Source organism: Fusarium poae, chromosome 1 (assembly GCF_019609905.1).
Source record: "Fusarium poae strain DAOMC 252244 chromosome 1, whole genome shotgun sequence".
In the NCBI taxonomy this organism is placed as follows: Eukaryota; Fungi; Ascomycota; class Sordariomycetes; order Hypocreales; family Nectriaceae; genus Fusarium; species Fusarium poae.
Window position 1 is genome coordinate 3,275,887 of NC_058399.1, and position 19,290 is coordinate 3,295,176.

At 49.2% G+C, this 19,290-nt stretch overlaps 7 protein-coding genes across 7 annotated transcripts; 4 read left to right on the plus strand and 3 right to left on the minus strand.

Moving 5' to 3' along the window:
• Nucleotides 1–613: 613 nt before the first annotated feature.
• FPOAC1_001079 (uncharacterized protein) lies at nucleotides 614–1,889 on the plus strand (the record flags this gene model as incomplete). The annotated part of the gene is made up of 2 exons (XM_044845685.1): nucleotides 614–710; nucleotides 766–1,889. 2 exons carry the CDS (start codon nucleotides 614–616, stop codon nucleotides 1,887–1,889), a joined length of 1,221 nt encoding a protein of 406 aa, XP_044711601.1.
• Nucleotides 1,890–4,429: 2,540 nt separating this feature from the next.
• CYP51_1 (lanosterol 14-alpha-demethylase) lies at nucleotides 4,430–6,194 on the plus strand (the record flags this gene model as incomplete). The annotated part of the gene is made up of 3 exons (XM_044845686.1): nucleotides 4,430–4,678; nucleotides 4,804–5,001; nucleotides 5,061–6,194. The coding sequence occupies 3 exons, from the start codon at nucleotides 4,430–4,432 to the stop codon at nucleotides 6,192–6,194; spliced, it is 1,581 nt and encodes a 526-aa protein (XP_044711602.1).
• Nucleotides 6,195–6,821: 627 nt separating this feature from the next.
• On the plus strand, nucleotides 6,822–7,763 carry FPOAC1_001081 (uncharacterized protein; the record flags this gene model as incomplete). The annotated part of the gene is made up of 1 exon (XM_044845687.1): nucleotides 6,822–7,763. The coding sequence occupies one exon, from the start codon at nucleotides 6,822–6,824 to the stop codon at nucleotides 7,761–7,763; it is 942 nt and encodes a 313-aa protein (XP_044711603.1).
• Nucleotides 7,764–8,263: 500 nt separating this feature from the next.
• On the plus strand, nucleotides 8,264–9,715 carry FPOAC1_001082 (uncharacterized protein; the record flags this gene model as incomplete). Its single annotated transcript, XM_044845688.1, has 1 exon — nucleotides 8,264–9,715. One exon carries the CDS (start codon nucleotides 8,264–8,266, stop codon nucleotides 9,713–9,715), a length of 1,452 nt encoding a protein of 483 aa, XP_044711604.1.
• A 673-nt stretch (nucleotides 9,716–10,388) lies between these two features.
• Nucleotides 10,389–11,054, minus strand: FPOAC1_001083 (uncharacterized protein; the record flags this gene model as incomplete). Its single annotated transcript, XM_044845689.1, has 1 exon — nucleotides 10,389–11,054. The coding sequence occupies one exon, from the start codon at nucleotides 11,052–11,054 to the stop codon at nucleotides 10,389–10,391; it is 666 nt and encodes a 221-aa protein (XP_044711605.1).
• A 756-nt stretch (nucleotides 11,055–11,810) lies between these two features.
• On the minus strand, nucleotides 11,811–13,646 carry FPOAC1_001084 (uncharacterized protein; the record flags this gene model as incomplete). Its single annotated transcript, XM_044845690.1, has 1 exon — nucleotides 11,811–13,646. The coding sequence occupies one exon, from the start codon at nucleotides 13,644–13,646 to the stop codon at nucleotides 11,811–11,813; it is 1,836 nt and encodes a 611-aa protein (XP_044711606.1).
• A 2,718-nt stretch (nucleotides 13,647–16,364) lies between these two features.
• Nucleotides 16,365–19,290, minus strand: FPOAC1_001085 (uncharacterized protein; the record flags this gene model as incomplete). Its single annotated transcript, XM_044845691.1, has 2 exons — nucleotides 16,365–18,487; nucleotides 18,537–19,290. The coding sequence occupies 2 exons, from the start codon at nucleotides 19,288–19,290 to the stop codon at nucleotides 16,365–16,367; spliced, it is 2,877 nt and encodes a 958-aa protein (XP_044711607.1).

Genomic DNA, 19,290 nt, shown 5'->3' on the forward strand with positions numbered 1-19,290 from the left:
GATTCAAGTATAGATACTTGATGAGGACTACTTCACCGCTCACGATACTACCAGATAGACAGTGTGCGATGGAAACAGCGTCATCGTTACGGCATTGATGAAGATGTATACAATCTGGTTCATATCTTGGTTGCTAATGTGAGTGTTTCACAGCTGCGCGTGATGCGTTCGCACTGTCTCCCCGCACTTTTTCTCATGTACCTCTACTTTTAAGTCGTTATCAATAGCCGTCGAAACGTGCTCTCGTGCCTGTAACAAAGGAGAGTAGCAGCCAGCCAGCCATTTATCCATCATTCAAAGCCCAAGCAAGACCCAGAACCCCGACTTCGCTGTCGAGAAGCACCCTCTTCTATCTTTTTTTTTCTTCTCTACCCTCTCTTTACGCCTAATCATTTTCATCAACCATTTTTCAAATCTCCTCTCGACAAAGGTTACCCCGGACCTCAGATAAGCCCAGGCAAAGCTAGTGGTCCGGTCGATCTTACACCCTGCAAGTAGGCCTGAGCCGTCACGCCCCGTACTCCGCCCCTAGAACTCGACTCGACTGCCAAGTTTCCAAGAAACTCGACTTTCAACCAAAACATCGGTGTATTCGAAGCGAAAAGGAATCAACATGGACGGGCAGGCAAACCAGAGTTGGCAGGGAAATAGGACGTCCCCTAATCCTGCAAGATCGAGTCCTGGGCTTCCTCAACAAAGACGTCATGACGGTTAGTTCCCATTAACTCTATTAGACTTATCACACGTCAGCTAAATGATCTTTAGAATCATGGGTAGAAGTCGCATCGGAACCATCGTCTTCGTCTCTATCGAGTATCGGCGATGAGATAGTCACAACTGGATTACGCGTTGGGAACCCCTATGTACGCCGACGCCGCTTACAACCTGCGAGGTCGCTTCCCCAACAAAATACGGCCATCCACAACGTGTCTGCCGCCGATATGAGTAGCCAGGAGGAGTACGATGAGAGCGACAGTGAGGATGACCGTCTACTTACCAGCTCAACCGAGAACACACATCGGTCGGAAGAGGAGATGGATCTTGATTCTGAGGCCGAGTCAGATGGTGATAACGTCACTGCGCTTGGGCGAGTGTCTGATCGACCTACAAACCAACCCGTCTTTCGACCTCAGCCCAACGCCTTCACTCATCCATCAACACAAAGACGGGATTCTGCTCCGGCTATCCCAAATGCGCCTCCTCCTCACCCTCATAATGGTCTTACACGACCGTCTTTTACTCAAAGATCGCAAACACGGCCCCACCGTGCGGGTCCAAGCTTTATGTCTCCAGCTGTCCGCGAAGAGAACGATGCAGCTCTACGCGCATCTCTAACCACTCTTCTTTCTTGTGCGCATGCAGCTAGAGGCTTGCCAAAATCAAAGGAGGAAGCTGAAGCTCAGCGAGTGGCCAGCACAGGTGTAGGACCCAGCAACCAGCCGATGGAGCTGCGACTTGTGCCGGAGTCGGAGCTGTCACAGGAGCAACCAAGACAAAGAAGGGTCCAACGCCCCGCCGCGCCGTCTCCACCCCGCAAACGGGCTGGGGGATCAAGATCCCCTTCAAGAACCTCCAAGAACAGCTCTGGATCACCAACGACCTCACGGGCTACCAAGAAGAAGAAGGTGGCCCAGATGGAAGAGCCTACCACTATCTCACCAACTCTCCTCACATGGGTTGTCAGCGCCGGCGTTGTCATTGTTGTGTCTGTGGTGGGGTTTGGTGCAGGGTATGTTATCGGCCGTGAAGCTGGTAGACAAGAAGCGCTGGTGGCCAGTGTTGGCAGTGTCAACGACACCACATCTTGCGGTCAGGAAGTCATCCGATCCTCAGGCAATGGATTACGGAAACTTCGATGGGGTGCTGTCGGCAAGAGCATCGTTGCTTAGAAAATCTAGCGATATGACGCTAGTCATGCCTCATATTGCTCATGGAATGACGAATAGATTGGTGGTTTGTTCTGGTGAGGTTCGAGACAGCTGTATTTGTCTTTTACGCAACTTCAAGGATTTGGTGAGATATATTGGTAACTAAAGTTACGGCGTACACAATTGCTCATGAAGTCGACGTTCATGTTATTAACGACACATGTACAGGCGAGAATACCTCAGTGCATTTTTGCGCATTGCTTTTATGGGATACACGGTGAATTTGGCATGTTTTCTACTTTTCATATTTTAGCCTGGCGAGTCTATTCTTTTTACCGTGTATCTAGATAGCCTTCGTTCTAGGCGTCGGTAATATTCCCCTCATGATTTAATAGTATAGGGTTCAGGAATAAAATTATTACTCGCAAATACATATATCTGAACTGGCCACTGAGTCAAAGGGATCGGCTGAGGTGTAAATACCAAACCACTAAACTCCATACCTATCTGGATATAAGTACTAAGTCAGTTGGATTCGAGCCTATTGGGACTATCCATGAGAAAGCCTATGAGGCACGCCTCAGGGTATCCGAAAAACTGGCCAATGGAAGCATAAGGGACGAAATTAATAGGTTACTTTATAGTCCTTATACTATAGTCCTTAGGCTAGGTACTTATTTTATACCCTGAGACTTGGGAGGTCATTTTTTCTGCTACCCACTACCTAGGCACGTTATCAACACGACCTCTGTCCGTGTTCCAAATCTCATTCTTCACGGGATCAGTAGCCGAGACACTGGGGTAAGCCAGCCGCTGGAACATAAGCACCCCACGTTTGACACATGCTGAACATAAGGATTGATATTGCAGTAATATTGCAGGCAACAAGTTGGCTGTGTAGATCGACATTACCCGGGACCGGCGCTTTTACAGGCCCCGGTCCGGGCCGTCGCCAAGTCCCAGCCCTGACAGGGACGGGACAGACAACACGGAACGGAACGGCCATATCGACGTCCACCGTTTTGCCTTGGAAATACGGAAAGGATACGGTCTACGTGTTGGATCCTCTACAATGTTGACCCCTGGGAAGCGTCAGCCCATATTAAGCGGGGCATTGAAGACGAGATGGTTTAAGTGATCGGAGTGATCCGGGGCTCTGGGATCAGATATAGGATGTTTTCTTGGTGTTTATTGCTACCAATCCAGGGGTAGTAACTGGGGATCTGGACGATATTTCTGGCGGTATCGTACCTCGAATTCATCATATGATGAGTTTTGACCGAAAAGATACTGTTGATGAGAGCATTACTACTATGTATGACAAGGTCAAGGTTCTGCTGACAGGAATCATGCAAAGGTTCAGATAAAGCTGGAAGTCTTGGTATTGCAAACACCAGAATAATCGTCCTCTGACAGCTTACATGAGCTTTTATTTAACGAGTAACCAGCATGTGAATACTGATGCTGTTTGACCCTGGATATGTCAAAATAAAACCAACAAGATGGACCAATTACCGACATGGCCTTATTCATCAAGGACCCTGAAAATGATTCGAGGAATCGTCACATCAATGAATGGCCGATCATTGACAACAACTGATGGAAAACATATCGGTTTCTTATTCGGACCATGCCTTGGTCCCAAAAGCTATTCATCAGCCCATTCTGATAGGCTTTAGAATTTGGCTGAGTAACAACAACTCTAATACTAGTAGGTCCATGATATGATGTGAGAATGAGACTCCTCTTTATCTTAGAAGGATTGCTGCTGTCAGCAGTGATATCAAAAGTTGAGATAGGTAGGACTAAAATATTGCTGATTTTTGATTCCCCATAGGTTTGTAATTCATCATCTGTTAACAACCACCACTTGGCATTTCTTATATGCAGTACGTACTGCATGCAACCCATTAATGCCACGGCAAAAAGTAATTCGATTGGCGGGGCCGATAAGAATGCGAAAAAGGAGGGCAGAGAGAGAGAGGGTCACTTCCCTGTTCAGATCTGGCACCACCAGAGTTCTAGAAGTAGATGCGAATACGAATTCGTGGTTCGACACCCAATCATATCACACCCTTTCATGACGACAAGGCCAAAGCCCCCATTATTTCCAGGCACCGTCCATCATGGTTGGACCATATTGGGATCCGTTTTACAGGACAACGGGAAGTAAACTGTCAATTGAACCACCACAAGAGCCACTAAATCTCGAAAGAGTACAGGCGGTGTGGTGCGCTGTTGCTCCAAGGTGAGTGGGCCCGTCTTGCATAGGTACGGTACGGTACCTAACTAAAAGGACACCCCGGTCCGAAAAAAAGACGTTCGGGGTTGTCGCAATTACATATCAGTTAATCTCCTTCGCCATTTACTTTCAATTTGTTTTCCTGTCAGTCTCTACTCTTCTCTACTTTCTACAGGCTCGCCATTGGAAACTCTTTTTCTTCCTGGCGTTGACTACGGTGAAGATTCTCTCTTGATCTTTCTTTCTTCTCCCTAATCATACTTCCCATTCTTCAAGAGTCGAACCGAACCGTCGCATCTCCTTCCTACAACACCCAACCATGGGTCTCCTTCAAGATCTGGCGGGCCACCCGCTCGCACAACAATTTCAGGAACTTCCCCTGGGTCAGCAAGTAGGAATTGGCTTTGGAGCCTTTCTCGTCCTCTCCGTCGTCCTCAATGTCCTCAACCAAGTCCTCTTCCGAAACCCCAACGAGCCCCCTATGGTCTTCCACTGGTTCCCCTTTGTTGGAAGCACCATCACATACGGAATGGACCCTCCTAAGTTCTTCAGAGAGAACCGTGCCAAGGTACGTACGATACAGCCGAATCGAGCTGGGAACACATCTCGAACCGCGTGAGCGTAGAAACTCTCGAGGCTGCGATGCCAGAAATCGAAACACAAACTAGGATGTCAAAGCTAACTTTATAACAGCATGGCGATGTCTTCACCTTTATCCTCCTTGGAAAGAAAACCACTGTCGCTGTTGGCCCTGCTGGAAACGACTTCATCCTCAACGGCAAGCTCAAGGATGTGTGTGCTGAGGAGATTTACACCGTTCTCACTACTCCTGTCTTCGGCAAGGATGTCGTCTATGACTGCCCCAACGCCAAGCTCATGGAACAGAAGAAGGTGAGAAATAAAAGCCGACAGACCCCCCTTGAACTACGTACTGATAGACTCGCTCCTAGTTCATGAAGATTGCTCTTACCACCGAGGCCTTCCGATCATACGTCCCCATCATTTCCTCCGAGGTCCGCGATTACTTCAAGCGAAGCCCTGACTTCAAGGGCAAGTCCGGCATTGCCGACATTCCCAAGAAGATGGCCGAGATCACTATCTTCACTGCCTCCCACGCCCTCCAGGGCAGCGCCATCCGTAGCAAGTTCGACGAGTCCCTGGCCGCTCTCTACCACGACCTCGATATGGGCTTCACCCCCATCAACTTCATGCTTCACTGGGCTCCTCTCCCCTGGAACCGTAAGCGCGACCACGCCCAGCGCACCGTTGCCAAGATCTACATGGACACCATCAAGGAGCGCCGCGCCAAGGGCAACGACGAGTCTGAGCACGACATGATGAAGCACCTTATGAACTCTACCTACAAGAACGGTACCCGTGTCCCTGACCACGAGGTTGCCCACATGATGATTGCCCTCCTTATGGCTGGCCAGCACTCTTCCTCTTCTACCAGCTCTTGGATCATGCTCCGTCTCGCTCAGTACCCTCACATCATGGAAGAGCTCTACCAGGAGCAGGTCAAGAACCTTGGTGCCGATCTGCCTCCCCTGACTTACGAAGACCTCGCCAAGCTGCCCCTTAACCAGGCTATCGTCAAGGAGACCCTTCGTCTCCATGCTCCTATCCACTCCATCATGCGCGCTGTCAAGTCTCCCATGCCTGTCCCTGGCACCAAGTATGTCATTCCCACTTCGCACACTCTTCTCGCTGCTCCCGGTGTCAGCGCTACCGACTCTGCCTTTTTCCCCAACCCTGATGAGTGGGACCCTCACCGATGGGAGGCCGACTCTCCCAACTTCCCCCGAATGGCTTCCAAGGGCGAGGACGAGGAGAAGATCGACTACGGTTATGGCCTTGTTAGCAAGGGCTCAGCTTCCCCCTACCTGCCTTTTGGCGCCGGTCGTCACCGATGCATTGGCGAGCATTTTGCCAACGCCCAGCTGCAAACTATTGTTGCCGAGGTTGTTCGTGAGTTCAAGTTCCGCAACGTTGATGGCGGTCACACCTTGATCGATACCGACTATGCCTCGCTTTTCTCCCGACCTCTGGAGCCCGCCAACATTCACTGGGAGCGACGCCAGTAAATTTATGCCTGACGGCAATGATGCAAAGACACGAAATCAGTTGTATATATGCAGTAAATGCAATGGGCATGCTGTGGAGTTGAATGTTTTGTAATGGCTGGGCTGGTATTATTTCCAAAACAAAAAGAGAAGTTAATTGTCATGCCATGCCAGCAAAGTCTGGCGATAGAATATACATTTTTAATTAGCAACGATCAAAATATGAATTATTTGTTCATTTTTCGGAATTAAATCCGCTGTGTCTGTATGCGCTTTGTTTATCTGATCTGATCTGATCTGCAAGTGAGTCGATCTCATGAGGCTTTAGGTGAGGTGAAGTGAAGTTGGAAGTTGGCAGAGCAAACCCCACTGAGGCGAGCGCCATCAATGACGACTGTACTACATTCTTGCCAGCTTCTACTGTAGCTTCACTGCTGTTGTTCTACTGACTCGACTCGAAGCGCATAATTACTATTCATATGTTTTGTTAATTGCAATCTACTTTTTCATACAACTACGAAGCAGTATCCGTCTAGTTACCGATTTAGCCCAAGGACTGACCATCAATACCTATCTGGAACAGTATCCTTGACCAAGTCAGGGACCAGACCCAGTCAATACTATATCCGAGCACCTCATCAAGACATCATGAGCGAGTCATACGGTCCCATTGTCCGTCTTTGGGGTATTCATCCTTCCAAGCTTCCGGCTGCAGGATCACAGTCTGAAGAGCTCAAGGTACTCCTCGCTTCAATTCTTCTCGAGGCCGTGCCTTTTATACAAACCGTCCCTTCCGAGATCCCCTCTGTGGAGCCTGCCACAGAGCTCCGCTCCACAGGTGGTCTATGGAAGCACAAAGCAGTCAAGACATATGACGGTTCTACAGCTCCCGTTCATGTGTTTGAGCGTACAGTAGACGCCGAGACGCTGGGTATCGTCGCTCAGAAGAATCCTGGCCTCGGCGTATCTCCTAGCAACGCCCAGTCGGAGCTCTGGGCACTACGACGAAGCACTCACGAACCAAAGAAGGAAAAGGGAACGGCGGATTGGGATGAGTTTGTGAGATGTTTCAAGGAGAAGCATGCTGAAGCCGAAAAACTTTTTACCCCAGGTGTCACGAGCTCTAAAAGGCTGCAAGAGTGGGATTGCTCGGGTATCGAAATCCAGCTCGAAGGTGAGACGTGGGTTGACTGGACACTTCATCGCGAAGAGTCTGTCCATAGCCTCCCTGGTCCGCTCTCCAAGCGCGTGTTTCCAGTTCTTCAAGCCACGGCTGCTGTGCGTGGCCGCAAGGAGTTCATGGTTATTCAGATCGCTATTCGGGCCAGTGACGAAGCTACAGACGTGGCTGTACACGACGGCCCTGTTCGAGCGGCCTTTTCCAGCATTGAGAGAGTGCGGGAGTTGGAAGATGGCAACTTGGAGTGGATGATGGGGACGGTGTCAGATGCGAAAGGGTTGGTGCCTATGTGGGCGCAGAAGTTGGGCTTATCTGCAGCGATCGCCAAGGACGTAGGCATGTTTATGAGATGGATCGGAGAGGAGAGACTGAAGGGCAAAGATGCCGAGGTCATTGGTGATCTGGAATAGAATATGAATTAGAGTGTTTTATTTGTCTGCCTGAGTTCTTGTAGAGAGAGATTTCGGTTAAGTGGATGAAAAATATCTCTGAATATAAAGAACAGTTAATTACTGTATCGTTGAAATGTGTAGTTTACTGACGTCCAAAACCTATCGATCCAGGTCTCTCATATAGGTACTTCATCCACGGACTGATGGTTGCAGAGTTGAACTTCAAATACTATCTAGGAAAATACAGCATCTTCAGCCGAAGAGGCCTTATGGTAAGCAAACTGGCTTGTTGGCAGAGTCACAGGATGACATTTATTAATGGTATCTGGTTCGTTTTCTTGATCTGTTGCTTCAGCAGATATGGCTGTCGAGCATGGTGATACGTCCTTACAGGTCTTATACGACAGTGATTTATTGGGACAAACTGCCAGGCGGGTAAAAGTGGGACCACTGTATATAATGCTCCCCAACATCGCGCCTCAATTCTTACTTCCTCAACCTAGGTCCCCATCGCAAACATGTCTGCGCCTGAGAGCACGCCCGCGAAACCACGACTCAAGATTAACGTGAGCCGCTCGGCTTCGTTCGTTGCCGACGCGAACACCAACGCGACGACTTCTGTCCCAACTTCAGCCGAGGGAGGACGGAAGGTGAAGCTCAAGATAGGCAAGTCGCAACCTTCGACGCCTGCGGACCAGCCCCCAACCAAGACCAAAGCCGGGCGACAACCGAAACCAACACAGAAGCTTGTCGAGAGCAAGAAGCGCGCCCACGATGATATGGATGAGGATTTGGGGTCGGCGCACCCGACCACCAAGATAAAGCTCAAAGCCACGAAATCAGGACTCACGCCCACGGTGGTGGTGAAGCCAAAGGGACGCGCACCAGTTCACCCGCCCGGAGATGGCTACGACTCAGAGGCGAGCGATAGAGAAAAGGACCCGTCGATCGAGGAACAGTTTGTCTTGAGGATGATGCCAGGAGAGCACTGCGATTATGTCCGATGGTGTATGGAGAATGGGAAGATGGGCATTCCCCGGAGCTCAGGAGGAGCAGACATCCAACTTAGGTTCTTCGAAGAGGACAGTCGAAGAGCGGTCGTGACGGTAAAGGGCCAACCCTTTGCTGCTGTCATGGTAGACTTACCCACGATTACTGAGGCGATGAAGACCTGGGATCGAAAGTCATTCCTCAAATCTGCCGACATTTGCCAAATGCTCCTGGTCTACGCCAAGATTTCTAGCGAAGCCGAGGCCAGGGAAGCAACTCTGCCGAGCATGATCGACCAGCATTTCAGATGGCCACACGGTCTGACGCCACCTATGCACGATTGTGTAAACCGACGATTCGCAAAGACTATCAGTCGTAAGGAGATTGAGGACAAGGAAGCGGAAGTCGAACGCCTGCTCGCCGAGGACGCCAAGGCTGGCTCGACGCGCTGGGAATGGGTCGACGAGACCAAGGACGATGACGATGACGGCGCCGACGAGGATGCAGATGGTGAGATTGACGACACTATGGACTACTTCCAGAGCCAGGATGGATTGTTCGGCGGCGAAGGTGAAGGAGACGACGACCTCGAGGCCGACCTGGAGGCCGCTTTCGCTGGAGAAGTCAGCGCCGAGACTCCTGCCACAGGTCCGGATGCGCCTACGCCTATGACCACCACCCAAGTGAACACACCTGCGCCCCTACAAGACAGTATCGAGTCAGACGAATCAGAAGAAGTGTCGGACGACGATGATGATGACGACGAAGATTTGGACGACGACGCTCGTGCCCAGCGTGACGAGGAACAGGGTGTCAAGGATATTATCAATGACCTCAAGAAACAGCTGGGTAACAAGCAAACTGAGCTGGCACGCACCACGAACAAGATCTTGCGAACTCGCATTGAGCAAACTATCAAACAGCTCAAGGCAGAAATCGAGCTTAAAAACTCGTCTATCGGTATCGAGACAGATGACTAAACGCCATGTGATGAGTTGAAAATCGCAATGGTTGCACATTACACATAATATGGAAGAAAAGGCTCATAGCGAGGGAACGGCGTTAGGGTGTAGCCTAGGACTTCTGGAGGCAAGGCTTAGATATGAAATCAGACTAAATACCCCGTTGAATTATTACAAACAATCTACCTAGACAGTTAAAGACATGCTTCATGTGCCCCTCCCTATGTGCCTTCACCTCCCTAAGATGTCGTTCCTCAACGAAACCTGTCAAATCCGAACTTCTATCAAAGCCCCTTAAACTCTGCACATCCGGTTCAAAATCAACTCAATAACTGCGTAGTCCTTTTTATCTTGACAACCAGAACTTCCGTTGCTGTATTAATAACATCTGACCATATGGCATGACGGCTGAGCTCTGGCAGGCTTTGAGGATCAAATCTAACCTTGACCTTGTGCGCCACACGTCTCTGAAGTGTCTGTTGAAGTATTCCACCTAGCTCAGGATCTCGCTGTGTCTGCTTCCTAAAATATGAAATGATGAAATGACTGTCTCTCAGCTTCGTGGTCTTATGCTCGTGATTCCATCGTTTTGTGGATTCAATAGCTTCTTGAATGCGTGACTCGGGAGTTGACCAACGGGAGGAAGCTTTGCAAGGTCAGTACTTGTTCAAGTAAACATATCAACTGGACATCACCCACTTTGTTGTTTTGGAATGTTTGGTTGGACATGTGCCTTTGCTTTCTCCATCGCACGTGTCTCTCTGCCCATAGTATCAGGTGTAATCGGATCTGGGTTGGTCGTCTTCGTGACAACTGGCCTTGGGGGTTGCCTCGTCCCCTTCAAGAACGTATCCAGTTTGACCTCCATATCTTCGACTCGATTATGCCACCTGGTTGAAGTTTCTCTCATCTTCTGTTGTAACCTTTCGATATCGGCTCGGGTGGCTGGTGGCTGGCCTTGCAAAGGAGCCATGAACGATTTGACCGTCTGAATTTCGTACATTATTCTAGTCATTCTTTCTTCGTTCTTACGCCTGAATTCTTGATCGTCAGAAGTTTGGAGCACAAGTTTCTTGACGTCATCTTGGAGTTTGTATGCAAGTGTCGAGAGAGCGCGGAGATTTACTTCAACACTCATGTTTGCAAGTGCCTCTGCTTGCTTGAGGAGCTTTGCACCTTCACCGTCCGCATGGTCTATATTTCTCGTCGTGGATGTGCTCAGCATAGAACTGGGAGCGATACCATATGTATTCGGAGCTGTGTTATCTATGTTCTGACTTGCTGGTGGCGAGAGGGGGGGTGCGGCCCGGATTGGACCTCGGCGAGGTTGACGGCGAGTACTGGTTATCTTGGGCATTTCGAAGCAGAAGAAGCCCCCGTCAAGACTTTGTGTTTGTTCTTCCGATAAAATAGGGATGTATGCTGGAAAATAGTGTCGTCGCTTCTTCAGAAGAGAACAAAAAGAAGCTCCAAGAATTGCGGCACGATCATCATCTCCTATGTAGGATATTTTGCGTGACTGTGATGTAGGTATAATGATGAGGACTAAGAAGACGAAAGGGTGGACAACAAAAAGAGAAGGAGAGAATCCGCTGCGTGAGTTCAAAATAATTGAGCAGTGGATAAATCATTTGAGGCAGGACAGAAGTAGTTCGTAGGCAGGAGCTACCTACCCACCAATACCGAATTTGGAAGATTTATGACAACAACGCTATTGCCTGCTCTTGTTTAGATAAATCATGTTGCTTAACTTACCTATGATAAGGTGAAAACATGTAAAGACAAACAAAGGGGTGTTGTGTGTACCAGAAGAAACTATGTTTGAATGCTACCTTGAAGAAAGACAGCCTTGACAATGATTCCCATATGTCTCAAGTCAGGACTGTAACATTTGTCCTTTGGCCCATCAAAAAGAATGTGTGTCGGATGTTCACCAAGTCTACAGCCTGTCAAGTGTCATGATTGAAACTGAAGAAAAGAAAGATTGGTATCTTGTATGCTATTTAGAAACAACTCCACCCAACATCACCGGTACCTCATCAGATATTTTGCCATAACGTTGCAGACTATCCAAGAAAATAGAATATATGTAGTTGGTATTTCGCTTGGTTGTTTACCAATCGATCCCTGTCCAGCCATAGGTACCGTCCACGTTGTGCCAGCCACCATTTTCCATACTATCCTCCCAGCCCATCATCACAGCCAGCAACCGGCACCCCATTGAGCTTACAGTACATACTATTTTGTCACTTGACTCGGCGAGCACTGCGAGATCCATCATATAAGCTCGGCCAACGAGGCCACGAAGCCTCAGCGTTTCTTGTGATGGCGGTGCCATGTGCCTGGCTTCCTCGTTAACATCTTTAACGTGCACTCCCGCAGGAGCTTCGGCGGCATTGTTCTGGCTGTTTACGCCAAGGTTCCAGAACAGGGGAGCGAAGAAACCACCTTCCCAGCCAAATGTGTTCTCGACAAAGTTGTTGGCCTGATGCTGATTACCACCAGCTCTAGCGATGGCACCCTTTGAAGCGAGACGGATTCGGTCTTGGGAAAGAATTGTGTGAGAAAACTCTGGTTCTTCATGAACTGTGGGATCGTCTGAAGCCAGAAGAGTGAGAGAGTGACGTTTGATGGGACCCTCGACCCCAGTTGCGTTATAGTATTCTTCCACGTAATGACTAGCCTGCTTGAGGTAGATATCGGCTGGGATATAAGTTTCGCTGTACTGCAACTCGAGTGGGTGTTGGTCACCATGGCGAACATGGAGTCCGACAATAGGCGCATGTGTCGTGAGACTGTCCTCAGCCTTTGCCTTTGCCTGAAGACCAGTGATGCGATTATCAACGTAGGTTTGATCCTCCTCGTTCAGGAAGAAGAGGTCTTCAAACCCTATGCGAGCCAGCTCAAAGAGATCTCGCAAGCTGTTATCTGTTCCAGCGACACGATGGTTCTGTGCCAGTAGGGCTGGAAACACTTCCTTTGCCGTTGCAGCAGAGACGACCAAATGTCGAGCTTGGAAGGGGCAAGGAACCATATGATGTCTTGGGGGCGGGCGGCATTCTGGTACAGGGGGGATATCGAATATTTGATCCCAAGCACCGTAGGCCCATCGCTTGTCTACGATGAAGAAGTCACGACCAAGCTGCTTAGAAAGTCCGTAAAAGGTCCAAAGCATCATGAGAGTGTTGCCAAGGCCGGCATCTGTGGATTCCAGCACAAACGTCATGGTGCTCTCGCAGACAGGCTTATGCTTCAGGTGTTTCTTATCCACTCCGACGAACTTGCCCTTGTTTTTGGCACGAAGTCCCTTTGCAGGAGTAAGGAGACCGGATCTTTCGGCTTCGTAGACGTCCACGTAGTATTCGTCTTGAGCATCGTAGTTGATGATGGCTGTTTCGGTGATGGGACCCTTGTTGTGAATATCCCTTGCTCGTGATGACACCTCTCGACACTGACTTCCCATTTCAGCATACTGTTCCATACTCAACGGGAAATCTACGTTTGGTGGAATGAAGACAGTCCACTTCGAGCGGCCCTTGTTATCATTGACAATGATTGGCGTGGGGAAGTCTGGGAAGGCATCTTGGCCAACCATCTCAAATTCCTCTTGTTCAAAGTAAGGCCATACAGCTGCTGGGATCACATTTGGGTTCTGAAAAGCCATGGCCGCGAGATAGGAGATCGATAATAGGATGCCGAGGAGAAAAAGGCGTCGGAAGACTCGACTCGGTCGAGTGACCAGGATTTGACTCGATCTTCTTTTCGGAGGTCGAGGTACGAGCGCTGGAAGAGCTGGCGAGGCAGGCGGTGAGAAGAAGAGGTGATTGAAGTTAAATCGTGATGAAGTTGAGGAGATTGGACCTCGATCCTGGGCGTTATAAGAGCTGGCTCGACGCAGATTGAGTGCAGGTGGCACCACCAGCATCTTGGTTTGAGTAGAGCCCGACATTGTGAGATCTTGGATGACGACTGTGACGTAAATGAAGCAGTCAAATCAAAAAGGTGAATTGAACCAGAACGAGCAATAGAAGAGTAGTGCTTCTTCCGATCGGCTGTTATACAATGGTAAGAAGTCCAACAGAATGTAAAAATCGGTCCTGGTCGATAAACGATTTGGTTATAAGGAATGTCAAGAATAGAATGTGTTGGCTTTGACCCGATGGTGTAACACAAGCAGCAATGTGGTGTTTCTTTGAGCAGTGTACAGGAACACTTTGGACCGGAACGGGTTCTCTTCCCGATGGTCAGGCAAACGTTCTAATTGTAAATACGAATGCGATTCTCGTCACAAATTGTCTCTAGAGATTCCAACGGTAGAAAAATGGCCGAAATGAATGAATGTGTGCAAAGAATCGAATGGTTAGTAGTTCAAGATGAAAGTAAAGGCATCAAGCCTGTGCGTCCTGCACTGCAGAGAATAAGAAAAAGAAGAGAAGATAAATAGAAACCAAAAAGTCCACAGGACGTAAAACAAAAGAAGAAGAAGAAACAAAAGTTCTAGGATCAGAAGAAGTCAGTATGTTAAATTTCTCCGGATCTTGGCCTGGAATATCTAAAGACGTCCATTGTTCAATGGGCCTAGACCCATGACAGGGTACACCCTGGATGGGAAGGAAGTCCGAAGCAGCACTTGCTTCGGGATCCTCAAGCACGGATGAATTTCGTATGAGGTAGGCATGACCCAGCGTGATTGCAGTGAACGAAATTCCCATGTGACCAATTAGTGTTCTTTGGTCGCTTATGTATTTGCGCCTACCAAACGAAGCTAAGGTTATCCTCAATGTTCCTTTCAATCCTATCAATTTCACTTGATATTATACAGCAAACCACTTCCTACCTAGACCAAACAAACCAAGCATAGATACCTGCCACATCACGTTGTGGGGGACTCTATTCTGTTCTATTCTAGAGGATCATCAAACAGATAAGCGCCAGGGGGGGTTTGACCATGATTTGCCCATCCGTAAGCTCTGCCTCAGACTAATTGTGCAAGGGGTGCATACAAGAAGCACAAATGCTCTGCGTCTGCGCCACGGCATAACGTCAACAGGAAACATATCGTGTTCCGGTTACCGACGATCATCCCACGAATATCACCAGATCATCTACAATTAAAGTTGAGAGCTGTTACAGAAGTTCAACGGCTGACCTATTGCATGCTCATACCATGGATAGGCGAGATGGTGATGATCTATTATGTCGTCACTTACCACCAGTTGAAAGTCGTCGGGATGTGGCATAAAACACGGAAGCCGAACTTCGCTACTCTAGTCCATCTATGTAGTCCCCTTGAGTTACATACTGTAACTCGTTGAACACTCGCGGACCTGATCACCTTGCTAGACCTTTCCATAGCTCTCTTCGAGTCCGAGAGCCTTACACCCTAGTCCACGCTTCTGCAAGGTACGGGCTCCTTGTTAATCTTGACAGGGGTATCTGGCAAAAGCAAAGAACGGCCGGGCTTCTTGCTTCTCACAAGTTCCAGCCCTGTTTCACATTTTAGCAACTCTTTGACAGCCATAACCAATCAAAAACGTTTACTATTCTGGCCTCTCCAGACACGGTCCTGCTGGGAATACCAGGGATTACATCCAGAAAACCAATACCATCAGACTTCTCAAGTTTAGACGTTTCGACCACCAAGGGAAAAAAGAAACAAATGCTCTGCATCGTTTCGGAAAGTACAGGCATTCATCATGGGGATCCCTGAGCAAACATATCATAACAAATTCGGAACGGAAGCTGGCAGAGAAACAAATCGCTCTGGTTAACCTACCGGATGCTTCTTCCCCGCTCATTTGATGTTTGATTGACAAAACATCCGTCCTCGGATCCGAGCATGAGCCCTGTGAACTGCAGTCTGATTCGATCATTGCACCACTGTTGAGCATTAGGCAATATAATATTTCATGCAGAGCCTTACCGCCCTACTTTAGCGTCTTATTTGCTTTTCAATGGCCCTAGCAACAATGAATAGACGTGATCGAAAGTTAAACAGAAACAGGAATGATGGGTTAGGAAACTTCAAGCCCCGGCCGGCACGGGCTAATCGCTGTTTCGGATAATGGCAGAGACAATCTGGTTCTTTGACCAATAGACCATGGCCGAAGGACAAACAAGACGAAGACGACAAGTCTCTCTGAGGTTCTGCGATACATCACAATTGATTAACCGGGGATAAGAGTTTATGCCTCAACTGTCTCTCATTCTTTCATGCCTGGTCTTCTTCTATTTCTTCCTCGTTCTCCATGATTAACCGGGTGCAGCAGCCAAGTGTCATAACTGCCGCTGAATGTTTCCGCCTTGGACTCGTCATGATATATAATACATAACTAAAAAGGGAAAAAAAAGTAGTGCGATGAGGGGGATTGAGTCTCTTTGAGAGCAATCCTGCCTCCCGCTCCCTTGCTCAAGGGAGTAAGAAAATCGAAATAACACCGTCGCTGCGGTTCGCTGTTCCTCGCCAAAGCCCGGGAATGAACAAAATGTATGCGGGTAGCCGCATTACCAAAAAGAACAAGCAAACCAAAACTCGACCATCCCCTCCGCCATCTCTCCTTCACTAACATACGAAAGTAAAATCGGGTATAACGCAATCAAAACCCTTTCCCCGCAGATCCGTTCCCATTTCCTTAAACGCCTGTAAACTCAACACACATCTCTTGACCTATGCCTCTACTGACACGTCGTTGCGATCCTCGGGTGGGTTTGGTGTAGGAGTTCGACGTAATGGCTCGAGGTTCGGCTCTGCTAATGAGTCCATATTTTGTCCTACTGCCAACCGTACACTTCCTCGCTTACCCCTGACAACCTGTCCTTTCTCGACTCGATCCTGCAGCATCTCGTCCAGAAGATTGTTCATTTCATCGACACCCCTTGTTCGCTTCTTCTCGGACGCCATTACTTTGATGCTACCGGCCTTTTCGGTACATGATTCCTGTGCAGCTGGCTTTGGCAGCGGTGATAAGGGAGAACGAGGTTCAACAGTTGCTTCGGCCGTATCTCGCGATCGTGCGGCGCTTCTCAGAGCTGCCAACATCCTATCCTTGTCGTCTAGTCTTGCTCGCAGGTCTGCAATCTCGGTATCTTTCTCCTTGAGTGCAGCAGATACGCTGTGGTCCTCTCCGACCATAATAGCTTTGTTGGGAGCAGCGAAGCCTACTGAGGCCCGGCTAGAGCTGGCTCGACGTGCCTGGAGAAGACGCTTCTCTAATGTCGCAATATAACGGTTCTTGTCTGCGAGATCAGCTTGCAGAGCACGGTTCTGTGCTGTCAAAGATGCGGTACCATCGCCAAATTCTCCTGCGCTGTCGTCCTCAGCCTCAACCGGCGTGTTATCTCCAGAGTTCTTCTGGCCGCCACTGGAACGTCGGCCGATTGTTGACGATGCCGATGTCATTGACGATGTACGCTCGACGAGTGCTCTGCCGCCCGAAGATGTAGCGACCGATGAACGGATTGACGCAGGCAACGAAATTTGGGAGAACTGTGAGAATTGAGAGAATCGTGAATATTGGCCAAGCGCGCTCATCGTGCCGTTCGTGTTGACGCCAATAGACTTGGAGCTGAGAATCAGACGGTTCAGATGATCGATTCGTTCCTTGAGCGCCGTTCGAGCGAGTTGCATCTCAAGGATTTGCTCCTCGTGTCGCTCTGCCGCCTGCGCTTCCCTGACCCTCTCTTCCTCCTCATCGAGAACTGGCTCGTCGTCTCCGTCGCTCTTTTTCTTCTTTGCCTGAGTTTCTAACTGCTGGCGTAGTTCTGTGATTTCCATACGATAACGTTCAAGCAACACTCTGGCTCCGCCTTCACCACCAGCGCCAAGGGCCTCCTCGGCCTTCTTTGCATGGCTGACGATACTGTTCTTGGCCCGCGAAGCGAACTTAAGAGTGTTGATCGTTTCCAAAGTATGGTTGTTGGCCAAAACTGCGCTGTTTCCAGCACCAATCTGAATCGTGCAAAGAATACTGACCAGAGAGTTCCCGGACAATGCGCCCTGCAACAATCGAGTAAGTTTGCTATCACGGTAAGGAAGATGCTTTCCTTCTTTGTCTCCACCCTTGGCTTCCTTTTCTTTCCACTCTGAAAGTTTTGAGATGACAGTTCCCAGAGTGAGCAAACTCTTGTTGATATGGGCTCCCTCTTGTCTGCGCTCCTTCGACTCAGCTGCCTTTTCAGAACCAGCGAGATCGATCAAGCTCAGGGTTGATACCCGGACACCGCCAGGCAAAAGACCTGATCGTTTACCCTCAGCTGCAGCCGCACCGCCCGGCATTCTTTCCCGAGATTCCACGACGATTTGAACAACAGCATGACTTCGAGAACTGCGAGCGTTGAACTGGGTACTAGCGGTTCTTCGGGCCTGGTCGCCACGCGCAATGACACGGAGTAGCTGTGTAGGGCTCTGTACGATCTCCTCCTTCAACGGTGTAGCATAAACGCCTCGCTTGCTATCCTCTCGAAGCTTGATCTCTTCCTGTTGCGGGGCCCCGCCGGATGTTGACATACTCAATAAATCATGGATTTTTTCGTTGTAAATTTCCAAATAGCTGACTCGCAGCAGAAACTCTCGGGACGGCGTTTCTCGGATATATGAAAAGATGTCGGTAATGGCAAGTGGAATTACACCAGGCGACGAAGCGGTTCCCTGCATGGAAAACGTCTTTCCGGTACCGGTCATACCGTACGCAAAGACAGTACCATGGTAGCCCTCCATAACCCGTCGGACAAGCCGTTTCGCAATGTGGTCATATACTCTAGAGTTGTGGTCATGTGTCGTAAAAACGTTGTCTAAAGAGTGTTAGTTTTGCTAAATATCTGGTAATTTGAGATTGCATACCATAATAATGATCTCCGCCATCCTTCCCTCTGAATGATATGAGCGACTTGCGCCCGTCAACCATCCATTCTCCATCAGGACTTCCGTTATTTCCATTAGCATCTGGTCGAACTCGTACGCTCACAACAACGTTTCCCTTGCCATCATGTTTTGACACTCGTTTATCGTTAGCAACATCTGATTTTTGGCCTGGCCCCTCCGCAGGATCGTCATATGTCGTAGCTGAGGTTGAATAAGAGTCCTGCGCCGAGGAACTGCGACTTTGAGGAGGTGACGCCACACTAATCAAACCATCCGACATGCGTACGTTGTTGATAGACTTTCCATCACCGCTACCATTGAGAAAGCTCGGCGTGCTGGAACTAAACGTGCTGTACATTGATTCTTTCGTTGGTTTAGACGATTTCCTTGAAGGTCGGGGTCTATCGGATGTTCTTGGACTAGGTGGCACGCCGCTACTTGTACGTGTGTCGCCCCTTGGTGGTTGTGGGAAAGAGTTGATGCTGACACTTTTGCGGAGTGTCTTGGGTTGTGGAAGCGCAGCGGTGGGTGCTGGGCCAGATGGGGCCAAATTCGTCGTGGATGATGGTGCTCGAAGGCCAGATCTGGGGGTTCCGGGCACTGATTTGGTAGACGATGTATGCGTGACCAAATTCCCTTTGCTTTTGCGCGTCTTGTTTACCGGCAGAGCTGGCAGGGCCATGTTGGGTGGTCCGACCGAGGGCCGGGATGGGCGCGGTAACGTCGTCGTCAT